Here is a 12,161-nt window from a genome sequence, read left to right as displayed (position 1 = left end):
CTGAGCAGTGACTGGGTCAGTCTGCTGGGTGTTAGAAATCTTGAGAAGCAGGAGCTGCCATCATCGCCAGGAGTCCCACAGAGAACAGGTGCAGGAGGGGAAGGAACAGCACGCGAGCCTGGGACTCGGGCCTGTGAGAACTGCCCACGGGAGCGGCTTGGAAGCGTGGAGGGGAGAGGACGATGAGCAGGCGTGAGCGCCAGTGCCCGTGCAGAGCCAAGGAGGCAGGCAGGAGGCAGGGTTGGGGTGGCTTGGGTTGGAGGCAAAGTCCAGATTAGAGGCAGATAAGCTTGTGGAGAGAGAAAGCCCCTCAAGGTGATGGGTCGAGGGCTGCAACCACGGGCGCAAACAGGACGACACTTAGGAGGATGGTGCCGTTTTGTGGCGTTGTACATTCAGTCGCTACGAGTTGGAGGGCTTCTGCAAACAACACGTGGCTTCTGCAAACAACACGACTGTGGCACGGGGGCAACCATAGAGCTTACTAAGCCTGGTTTGTCTTTACCTAAAGACACTCCAAGGCCCCTCGAGAAACGACTGAAGACATGGCTGGCCTGACTGCGAGGGAGCTTACAGGCAAGCTGGCAAGACAAAACGTTCCAACACACCAGAGTCAGTGAGGAAGTAGGACCAGGCTTAGGGAGAAAGGCGAGGCTGACTGCCCCCCAGAGATGTGCCGTTTCAGGAACCCCACAATGAGTCATTGTCTGTGTCAGAATTGACTTGAGGGCGGAGAGGGGGTGGTTGGTTGGGACCCAGGGCCACCCTGCACATTTTGCACATGAAGTACGTGAGAAGGTCGGCGCGGGCTGGAGAAGCAAGGCGTTTCCCCGTGGAGAGAGGCTCACACTTGGGCTTAAAAGAAACCACATTGTGATTTGGGGAGAGGGGGTGATCCTTAGGGGTGAGGGAGCACCTGCCGTCCAGACTTGCTTGACTGGACGAAACGTGTCCCTGGAAGCAGAGGGTGCCAAGAGCAGAGCCTGAGGGTGACACTCAGGCGGGCGCAGGCAAACCCGGCACAAAGGGCCAGTCCTTCTTTCATAAGAACACGGTCACAGGGTCAAATTCTGTCGTAAATGTATGGGTTACAAAGATAAGCAAGCCAGCTCCATGCTTCCTAGGAGCTCAGAGTCCAGGTAGGGAGAAGTCAAACAGTAACTGCCACTGAACACAACGCAAGGTGACAGACAGGTGCTGCCAGGGAGAAGCAGGCACTTGGGCCCCAGGCCTGGGAATGGCAGGAGGACAGCAAGAATTTTCATTCTTGACAACAGAAATGAGGGCCAGTCCGACCAAGGATTAGAGGAGAAACAGGGGATGTGGACAGGGAGAGAGGAGTCAGGAATCCTGAATCCTTCTAGGCTCTTGGGGGTACTTTCAACGAACAAGGAAAACAATGTTTTTCAAAAGTCATGGGGAGAAGTAACATTTCAGGTATATTAAACTTGAACTACTTGCCCTCAGAATTCCTTGGAGCTTGCCCAGTAAGCACTTTGGTATCTGGGTTTCAAGGCAAAAGTTCAAAGCCACTGCCATTGGGTTGATTCCGGCTCACAAGGACCCTGCAGGAGAGAGTAGATCTGGCCCTGTGGATTTACGATGCCATGAATTTTTAAGGGAATACAAAGTTGGCTCTTTCTCCTGAAAAGTGTGTGGTGGTTTTGAACTATCCATGCGGTCAGTAACACCACCAGGGCTCCCAGCGGGCTTGCAAGAGAAGTCTTACAGACCAATCGAGTTGTCTCTGACTCATGTTCCACGCAGGGGCGTAAATGGTTCATTCTCTCCCCTGCTAACCGTCAGTTTGGCAGTTTATGGCTAACCAGATGTGCCTCGGGATAAAAGTCAGGGAACCTACTTGTAAACCATCAGCCACCGAAAGCCAGGGAACCTACTTGTAAACCATCAGCCGCTGAAAGCCCGAATGCTCGCCTGCTGTCAGGGTGTCCTGTGTCAGTGTCAGCTCGATGGAGATGGAGGCGCGTGTGAGAGCTATCCTCCGGGAGGGCTCTGGGTGGAAGGGAGTTCCTGAGTGGTGCAAAAGGCTGGTGTGCTTGGCTGCTCACCGAAAGTGGAGGGAGTTGGGCTCCCCTCCAGGGACACCTGGTAATGTGTTTCCAAAAAATACCCCAAACCCTCTGATGCCCCAGTCTCTAAGGGCACATGTTTGGTCACAGAGGCTGGCGGATGGCGGGATGGGTGGAGGTGATGAGACACTCTCGAGGCAAGCTGGGGAACAGCTGAGAACTAGCAGGAAAGTGCAAAAATGAGGGGCAGTTTAAAGGCGGAGAGAATGGTCACCCTGTGAAATGCCCTAACAAGGGATGTAGCCCTCGGGGGTCGGGGCACTTAGCACCAGGAAATGACCACAGTCCTGGAGAAGGCAGTTACAGGAGCACCTGGACAGGAAGCCAGGCTCAAGGGTGGAACTGATGCAAAGGGGCATGGAAAGCCAGAGGCTTTCTGGGAAATCAGACCGGAAAGGGCGGTTCTTTGAAATGAATGGAAAAGAACCTGGAGCACCTTCAGATAAGGAGGGACCTTGAAAAGGCCGGTCTGCGGATAAAGGAGGGGCAGCAGACCAGGCCTGGAGCCGTTTTTCAGGAACTGAGGGAGAGGCAGAGGATGCAGACAAGCTTGCCACTCAAGTTGGCTTAGGAGTGGAGAGGGCCTGCTTGCTGGGCAGTGAAATCACTCATTCACAGAGCCAACTCACAGTGCCCCTGAGTTTCTCAGACTGTAAGTCTTCATGGGAGCAGAAAGCCTCATCTTTCTCCCGAGGAGCAGCTGGTGGTTTTCGAGCTGCTGATCTTTTGTCTAGTAGCCCAACACATAACCACGATGCCGCCAGCCAGGGCTCCTCGGTTAATGAAATAAGGGTATGTGAACCTGAGAGAGGGAGGGGAAGGGTCGGCTTGGCTGGTCCACTTGGCATCCGGTGAGCCATGGCAGAAGCACAAACAGAGTCTCATGACCACCAAGAGTGGGGAGGCCTGCGTGTAGAATCCTGCCGAGTTCTCGGCCTTTAGCAGGGGAAGCAGCAGCTTGAGCCAGAGAGGCAGGCTTCCCAGCCCACAGAACAAGGAAAGATGAGCCTCTGGGAAGGAGGCTGGCTTGCAGAGTGGGGTGCCCTTTTGGCATTTATCAGGGCCAGTTGATTGTTCCAACACTTGCCAACGCAGGGCAGAGGCCAGGAGACACACGGCCACTGGCAGGGCTGAGAAGATGTGCTGCTGAGGACCCCTTAATGCTTTCTGATCCTGACTGGGCAGCCTGCTAACCTCCCTCATAAGGCTCATCATCGTTGTCAGTGAGGGATTCAGCCCAGCAGAGAGGTAGAGCGCCGCAGGAGGGATGCCTGCTGTCAGACTGATGGAGGGCAGAAGCATGTCTGACCTCTGCCTCACAGGAACAGCCTTGGTCAGCTCCCCGAGAGAAGCCGAGGTGAGCCATGGCCCCCGACCTTGTCTTCACTGACTTACGCGCTTGTTTGTCTCCCAAACAAGGTGATGTCACCCGGAGAAGAGAAGAGTTGGTAGGGTGAGGGATTAAAGAATGGGGAGAAATCAGAGAGCTGACAAGGAGATGTAAACACTTTAGAATCCATGTGAAGTTTGGGGATAAAGAGCAGACTTTGGGGCTCCTGGCACTGAGACCGGAGGAGGGTGGGGAAGACAGCAGCAGGAATGGCTGAGAGGCTTCAGGGTTCAGTAAGCTTGGCAGAGGGGCCGGAAGTGAGAGGTCGGGTGAGGAAACTTGTTTCCCAATCAAGTACTGCCAGCAGCATCTTCTCGGTTTCCCAACCCTGCATGAGGCTTTTCCGCCGGAGAGCATGCGTGGACATTGCCTGGCACCGGGGCATACACAGTTGATGCTCAAGAAACAGTAAAACCAGACAGACACGCGTCAAGTCTGTAAGGCCATCAAGCTTTTCTGGGCATTTGCCTGAGTTTCCCGTCTTCAACCTGACGGAGCAGCATCGTGCAGAGCTTACCTTCCTAATGTCCTCGTACAGCCCCTTCAAGTCTCTCCAGCCAAGCTTGAAAGGGTCGGTGAGCCTCTCACCACTCTGCGTCTTGCTGCGACAGCCCACTGCTGCTGTTGCGTGGTGAAACCTGGGCCAGCCAAAGGCACACGATGAGTGCTATCGGATTCAGTGGGATGACTTCTTTTTTAAGCAGACATATACGTAAGGGGAATGGGGGGGGGGGGGTCTTCTTAAGTTTGTGGAAAAATGGAATTAAAAGCGTGGAAACGTTTCCACGAACTTTTTGAAGCTCCCATCAGATGATGAAAATTTATAATCACACACCAAGGAAACCAAGCATGGATCCCAAAGATTATAATTTAGGAGTACAGGATCCCATTCTTGTGAAATAGTACATCCATACATCCTTTCCATCACCAGGACTGTGAGAAGCCAAAAAGTTAAAGGAAGACTACACGTTGGTTCTGGGGTAAGTTTAGATCTTATCATACTCCTGATTTTTGAAAAGGCGGAGCTCCCACAGAACAGATGCAAGCGTGCAGTTGACCAATGGGCGAAATGTTCTGGACTGGCCATTTACAATAGAAACTTGCTAGCAACATGGTTAAACATGTGAGCAGTTGAATATGGCTCAAAACGTACCGTGATATCCTGTGCACATTTGTAAAGGTAGCCGTTAAGCTCTTCACAAGGTTCAAATGGGGCATCTACAAAATACAATGAACCAGATCCATTAGAAAAACATGCCCGAATGCAGCGGGGCGGAACGCTGCCATGGTAACAAGCCATCCCCACCCTCCTGATTCATAATGATTATACTCTTATCTTTTACTTGTTTGCTTAAAGGCAGATTGTAAATGTCAGAAAAGCATAGCTTAAAAAACAAACACAAACCTACTTTCTTTGCCCAATTAGAAAAGCAATACCTGTCACTTCAGAAAATATAGATAAGAAAAAAGAAGGAAATAAAAACATCGATAATGTAGTTCTTCTCACACAGAGTCGGTTTCCATATTCCTATCTGTCCTTTCAGATGTAAAAAATAGCTTCCAATTTCTTTCCATTTAAATAAGACAGGTCATAGGTTAGTATTGTTTGTATTAAAAACATTATTCAGTTGGTTTAAAATAAAGAATGATCACACTCCCAAGACCAGTTCAGTCAGTCAACAGATTTCAGTGTTAAATAATTCACATTTGCATACACATTGACTATTTTAAATTATTGTTCCTACAATATCCTTGGAACTTATACTTCTTTTTTTTGTTTTGTTTTTTTCAATCACTTTATGGGGGGGGGTCATACAACTCTTATCACAATACATACATACATAGTGTCAAGCACATTTGTACATTTGTTGTCACCATCATTCTCAAAACATTTGCTTTGTACTTGAGCCCTTGGTATCAGCTCATTTCCCCCCCTCCCTCCGGGAAATTACACTCCCATAGAAGTAACAATAAAAACACAATAAACCCTCAGCAGCACAATCTGATACTAATGAGTGCGTGAGAGGACACTGTAAAAGATTCATGGGTGGTGCTGACAAATACTAAGTCCAAAAATTATGCGCCAGGGAAGATGGCATGCATGGGGGCCCCAAATATGGAGACTGCTAGCCTAAAAGAACTTAGAGGATGAAGTTATTTTTTAAATGACAGATTTACTACTCTAAAGGTTAGGGAAGGAGCCGTGGGGTACAGAGGGTATTAGAACCCACCGACTGCTCCCGGGGAGAAAGAAGCTCTGTAAAGACTCACTCAGCCTTGCAAACCCTCCAGCGCAGTTCTACTCTGACCTAGAGGGCTGGCACTGGTGACGTGGGACGGTGATTGGATGACAGTGGGATTTGTGCCTTGAGCTCTACTTTAGGTTATGACTCGTCTCCATTGCGTGCGGGATCTGCAAAAGGTTGTCTTCAAGCCCAAATGCCAACTGTGGGTGTCTTAGTTGTCTGTTACTCAGACAGACAGATTTTTCTCCTTGGCAGGAAAGACTGTTGCTGAATATAAAATAATTCTACACAACTTGGCAAGGGGTATAATGGATTTTGTGAAGTTCTCACATATCGTAAAATTGTACAAAAGTAGCATTGGTTACACAGTCATGGGCCACATGGGAAAATTATTGCTAATAATTTTGTCACTATTGTTGATTGGGGTCCTTATGGTAAAGCTTTGACAAACTGTTGTGAGGATGTAAATGCAACATTTTGCGATGATGTACATAATGGTATTTGGAATCATATAGGATCTTCTTATTGGCCTCACACTACGAAATTGATGCCATGATATGAATGTGGGGCTAGCCCCTCTTTGACCTTGTCTTTTGTATTCATCTATTGGACCTGAGAAGTGGGATTGTGGAAACCGCCCTTAGCTACACAGCCTATGGTTTCTTACATGGGAGAATTTGGAGGCACAAGTCACTCGGTTTGTTCTGATAACAAGGCCTTGCTTGCTACCTTCTTGAAATGATCACTGAAGAGAAGGGTGCACATGCGAATGCGGTGAAATGGCTATCAATCAGAAGAGCGCCTGGGGTCTTAAAGGCATGTTTTCAAACAAGCAGCCATCTAGCATGGAATCAACTAAGTCCACATGGAAGAAGCACACCAGCGGGTATGATCCAAAGGTGTTGAAGGAAAAAGGTATTGAAGCTAAAATTGTAAACGCCCAGTTGTGAAAGGTTATGGAGTGAGTATACAGTGGAAACCAAAAACTTATCAGCAAAATAGTTAGTATGGTTGGCCAACCTATGACTGAATATATTTCCTAGGTTAGGAAAAAAATAATTTAAATAAACAGAAAATCTATTTAAGAAAATATTTGTCGTTTGACGTTTTGTGGCAGTTACATTATCTGTCAACTTGAACGAAGGGGTGGAGGCTAGCAAGTCAATCAGGTCACAGCCAATGAGGCCTCTGTGGGGGCATGGCCTTCTCCTGAGGGACACACACACTCTGCCTTCCCTTTCCTGCTGTGGAGACACTCAGAGTTGGAGGAGACATGTGGAGACCCACGCCAGCACTGAGATGCTTCCACCGCCACTGGATCCACAAGACTTTCCACCCACTGGCCTGTGATCTTCCTGTATTCGGCATCATTGCATGGCTGCGTGACTTTAAAGAGGAACTATGGACTAGCACTGGATATATGGGCTAATATCGGACTTATGGACTGGATCTGTGATGTTTTCTCAATATATAATTGCTTTTATATAAAACTCTATCTAATACACATGAATGGCCATGAATTTGTCTCTCTAGTCAACCCAGACTAACACACGGTTTGAATTTTTCTTATGAATGTTATTATTTGGATCCTTATTGATATATGATTAAAGTGTTTTTGACTATGGTGTTGTACAGTCAAGTGACTATGACCCGTATCAATTTGACTCTGCTTACAAAGTTAAAAAGGGGGGAGGGAGATGTGAAGGTAAAGCTGTTTGCTCCTTAGGCAAACAGGACAGGACCACCACCTTCCATGGTTCATGGCCCATGGGAGAATGCTGATGGCTCAGCCGTGGGAGCTGATGAAGCAATGGCTGGCCTGTCTTTCTGCCTGAGACAGAACGGACAGTTTGTCTCATGTTCCCTGGCAAGGCCGCAGAAGCAAGTCCCATAAAGAGTCCCAGTCTCAGAGAACCACGGAGGAGTACCAGACCCTGCGAGGTTTCACAATTCACTGAACATTTTGCCTTGAGCAGGAAGGCCTCCTGTCACTTGCTGTCCAGCAACAGCTTAACGAAACCACTCCTTGCATCTGCTGCAGGGTGTGCACTAGTTGTAAGGCACTGCATAGACAAGAGAAATCTCATTAAAGAAAATCATCACCTGTGATTTTAAAGGCTCGAGATCTCTGAGCTATTAGTAGCAGTAAATAAAAACAAGCAACTACAGACATCAAATAGCCTACCTTGTTCCCTGGAGGATTAAATAGATATCTTTAATATACTTTGTGTATTCTTAATAATGTAAAAAGGTGTTTTGAAATTTTTGGATTTTACTTTTTTTTCCATTTTATTCCAAAAATTCCTTTTCTATGAATATGCTGACAAAAATATTGGAAGTACCATAGACTGCCAAAAGAATAAACAAATCTGTCTTGGGAGAAGTATAGCCAGAATGCTCCTTAGAGGCAAGGATGGCGAGACTTCGTCTCACGCATTTGGACGTGCTGCCAGGAAAGAGCAGTCCCTGGAGAAGGACGTCCTGCCTGGGAAAGCAGAGGAACAGTAGCAAAGAGGAAGCCCTCAACAAGAAGGAAGAAGGACTGGCACAGTGCTGCAGTAAAGGGCCCAGGCTCAAAAGCAAGGGTGGGGATGGCACAGACGGGCAGTGCTTCAGTCTGTCACACAAACGCCACTTACAGAATTTTGCCATTTGGTGATGAAATATAATCGGTTGGAGTCCTTGTAAAGCGCGTGTGCCTAAACCCACAACAAACCAAAAATAAACTCATGTCTAATGTATCCAGTGGTCCCAGTTAAAGAGTTCATAATGCTACCAGATTTGCCAAGTACGTTAAATAAAAGTGGATTTGAACAACAATAAAGAGAGTTACTTTCGCCCTATGTCTATCTGTAGAAGATAAGCAGGACAAACGATTCCGAGGAGAAAACACCAGGACCAGTGGTTGGGGTGGGCTGTGGGGGCTTGGGAGGGGGCAGGGAGGGGGAGTGGGGAGCCAACAAACTCCGAGATAAGGGAACAACAAGAAATCTGAAGTTGATGGTGAGGTTGTATAATGCCAGGTGGGGTTTGATCAAGAGCAAGGTGTCGGAGAGGAAATCCTGAGAGCCGAATGGAAGATGAGCGTGACAGTGGGATAGGAGAAAGATGAAAGGAAACCGAGGAAAGAAATAAGAGGCAAACGCTATTTATAGAAGTATAGCTACAGGCATGTACATATGTAAACATATTAATTTATAATGAGAGGGATAGAGGCCAATGTACATATATTTATATATTAAGTATTAAGATACGAGAAGGAATTTAGGCCTATACTCAAGGCCTCCTTTCACATAAGAACACTTTGTTCTGATAACCTGGCACGCTTTGATACTCACTTTCCTGATATGATCGCTGAAAACAAAATGGGTGCATAAGCAAATGTGGTGAAGAAAGCGGATGGTGCCTGGCTATCAAAAGATATAGCATCTGGGGGTCTTAATGGGTTGAAGTTAAACAAGCAGCCATCCAGCAGGGAAGCAAATAAGCCCACATGGAAGAACACCAGTCTGTGTGATCATGGTGTCGATGGGATCAGGTATCAAAAGATCCAAAACAAACAATTAAATCGATGAACGAGGGGAATTGGAGTACAGACCCAAACCCTACCTGTAGACAATTGGATATCCCCTCACAGAAGAACTATAAAGAAGGAATGATTCAACCAAGGTGTAGTATAGTGCCAACGAATCACACATCATTCCTCTAGCTCCTGCACGTGCCCCCCCCCCCCCACCATGACCCAGTTCTACCTTACAAATCTGGTACAGATACGAGCTCTCGACACATGGAATTCAGGACAGGTCAAAGCCCAGGAACAGCAGTGGGAGCAGAGAGATCATGAAGGTAGGGGGATGGTTGGGGAGAGGGAAAGGGGAGACGGGGATCCCATCACAAGGTTCAATACATAGGTCCCCTCCCCCAGGGGACAAATAACAGAAATGTGGGTGAAGGGAGACAACAAAAAGTGTAAGAAATGAAAGAATAACAATACATAATTGATCAAGGATTCATGAGGGTGGGGGGCAAGAGGAGCTGATACCAAAGGCTCAAGTAGAAAATGTTTTGGAAATAATGATGGCAACATATGACAAATATGCTTGATACATTCGATGTATGAAATGCTGTAAGATTTAAAATGATTTTTTTTTGAAAAGTTACTCTGAAATCAACAGGGACAGCTCTAGCCTGTCCTTACAGCGCCACCAAGAGCTGGGATCCATTTGATGACTGTAGTTTTTGCTGCTGTTGTAGTGTGGATCATCTCCTTTTGGAAGCATGGCCAGGCCAGTGCTTTCTACAGTGGGGTTACGGGCACTCAGTAGAGCAACAGAGTAATAAATGGGAGTGGTGAGAAACGAATTTGTAGCACCTGTGATGTGCCAGGAGGCCTGGTGGTATAGTGGTTATGTGTTACACCACTAATCACAAGGTCAGCAGTTCTAAACCACCAGCCACTCCGAGGGAGAGAAAAAAAGGCTTTCTATGACTGAAATCTACAGACAGCAGTTCTACCCTGTCCTGTAAGAACGCCACGAGTCAGCATTAACTCAGTGGCAGTGGGCTTGGGTTTCGTTTTTTGGGTCTACCGTGATCAGCAAAAACAATGGCCATATTTCCAAGAAGCTGTGACCATCACTGCCCACCTTGCCTCCCCAAATGCGATCTGACACGCGCACTGGTTTCTGTCCTCTGACAAGATCTGTTAGCTCCCAGAGGAGAAGCCCAGGTGGACTGAGCTGGAAAGCCAGGGTGGTTGTGTTGTTGGTCCTTTTCTTCCCTGAAGACCAGAATAAAAGGCCTCGAGAGGCTCCAAGTAACCAAAGCACATGTCAGACGCAGACACGAGACGGCTACGTGGACTAATTGCTCATGAAAAAAATCACTGACACACAAACAGAAGTACATTAGGGTGGGTTTGTCATTAAGATCTCTGTGCGGTCACCGTGGCAGACATGGAAGTCATCGGTGTGTATCCCTGTGCTGAGAAAGACAATGCATCGTGTGCACGCAATCAAGAAAAGGAGCGTCGAAGGAAGGACAGGATCTAGTGGCATCACATGGTGGACATGCCCACTGCCTCCAGGACAGGGCCGAAGTGGGTCTGAGTTGAGCCTACCTTTCTGACACCCTTCGCACCGTCTCCCTACATTCTTTCTCAGGGATGTTTCACATTCTAAACAGGTTACAGGCCCGACAGTGCTTCGTCAACACTGCATGGTTTTAGCCACTGAAGGTTTATGGTTACCCTCTGTCAAGCAAGTCTCCTCAGTGCCATTTTGCCAACAGCATGGGCTAAGTACATGTCTCTGTGTCACAACTTGATAAGCCTCGTAATGTCACACCTTTTCATAATGCTACTTGCATGTGCACAGAGTAAGCATTACTTTCACATGCCTTGGGAAACCAGAAACATATGGAACTCCCCGTAGTGTGCGACTCGCTTTATTGCGGTGGAGCCGGAACTAAACTCACAACACCCCCAAGGATAGCGAGGCTGTCCAGTGAGCAGCTGCCTCCCTCCCTCCCAATGTCTGCTTTAAATGACACGCACCAACATTGGTACAAAGCAGACATGTGTATGACCCTAAGTGGAAAAGTATCGCTAACACTTCATATATGTGTAAGTTTCTGTGTGTGTTTAAGCAGGAGTCTGTGATCAGTGGATGGCTGCAGATTAGATCTCTCCATAATGTGTCTCCTTAGGCTGCCTTGAAAGAAACAGATGAAAAGATACACATCTGTGCCCTGGGGGAAGAATGACTTTGAGGTCAGCGCTAACATGCAATTCTTCACAAAACTCAAGGTGGCGCTATCTTCCCAAGTCATGGAAGCTTTGCCACAAATTTATGGGAATGGCTGCCCTACAATAAAACACGCTTCAGATGAAGACAGCATTTTAGGACGACTTCGGGGAGTCCTTGTGGCAGTGGGTTAACCTTGGGCAGCTAACCACAAAAGAGAAAGCTCAACAGAGAAAGGGGAGGCTTTCTTCTCCCTAAGATTTACAGTCTGGGAAACTCAAGGGTGACAGGGTCACTCAGAGTGGGAAGTGGTACAACCACAGGGACTTTTTTTGGTTTTGAGGAGGGTGGGAAGACCTCAAAGTTGAGTTCAAGGCAAAAAGGCAGCTCAAAAGGTCATGGTGACGGTTTTTGGAATTCCAAAGTGGTAATCTTGACACAAGCCACAGGCACCTAGTATGGAATAATTTTATGAAAATGGAAAACTGCATCAGTGAGAAAAAGGCCAGGAAAACTGTCCTGAGGAGGCCCCCATCCCCAACGCTTGCCAGCACAATTCACTAGCTTCTTCTTGAAGGGCAGCACGGGCTGTCCTATGAGAACTTCATTGGCAAGTCTTAACCTCTCTACCCTACAGTCCTGATTTTGCCTCTTTAGATTTATTTTTGTTCCCCCAAACTCAAAGAACACA

The 12,161-nt window shown here is 47.5% G+C and overlaps 1 protein-coding gene across 2 annotated transcripts in view; it reads right to left on the bottom strand.

Moving 5' to 3' along the window:
• The window catches only part of PDSS1 (decaprenyl diphosphate synthase subunit 1), a 53,719-nt gene that overhangs the window by 39,614 nt on the left and 1,944 nt on the right, over nt 1-12,161 (bottom strand). For both annotated transcript variants that reach the window (XM_075552536.1, XM_075552535.1), the window contains exons 2-3: nt 4,634-4,698; nt 3,998-4,118 (exon numbers count right to left, since the gene is read on the bottom strand). In XM_075552536.1, coding sequence (XP_075408651.1) covers nt 3,998-4,118; nt 4,634-4,698 — 186 coding nt within the window. The remainder of the gene's footprint in view (nt 1-3,997; nt 4,119-4,633; nt 4,699-12,161) is intronic.

The sequence above is a fragment of the Tenrec ecaudatus genome, chromosome 6 (genome assembly GCF_050624435.1).
Source record: "Tenrec ecaudatus isolate mTenEca1 chromosome 6, mTenEca1.hap1, whole genome shotgun sequence".
Lineage (NCBI taxonomy): Eukaryota > Metazoa > Chordata > Mammalia > Afrosoricida > Tenrecidae > Tenrec > Tenrec ecaudatus.
The sequence above is the reverse complement of the archived record's forward strand: the minus strand, read 5'-3'. Positions and strand labels throughout refer to the sequence as shown.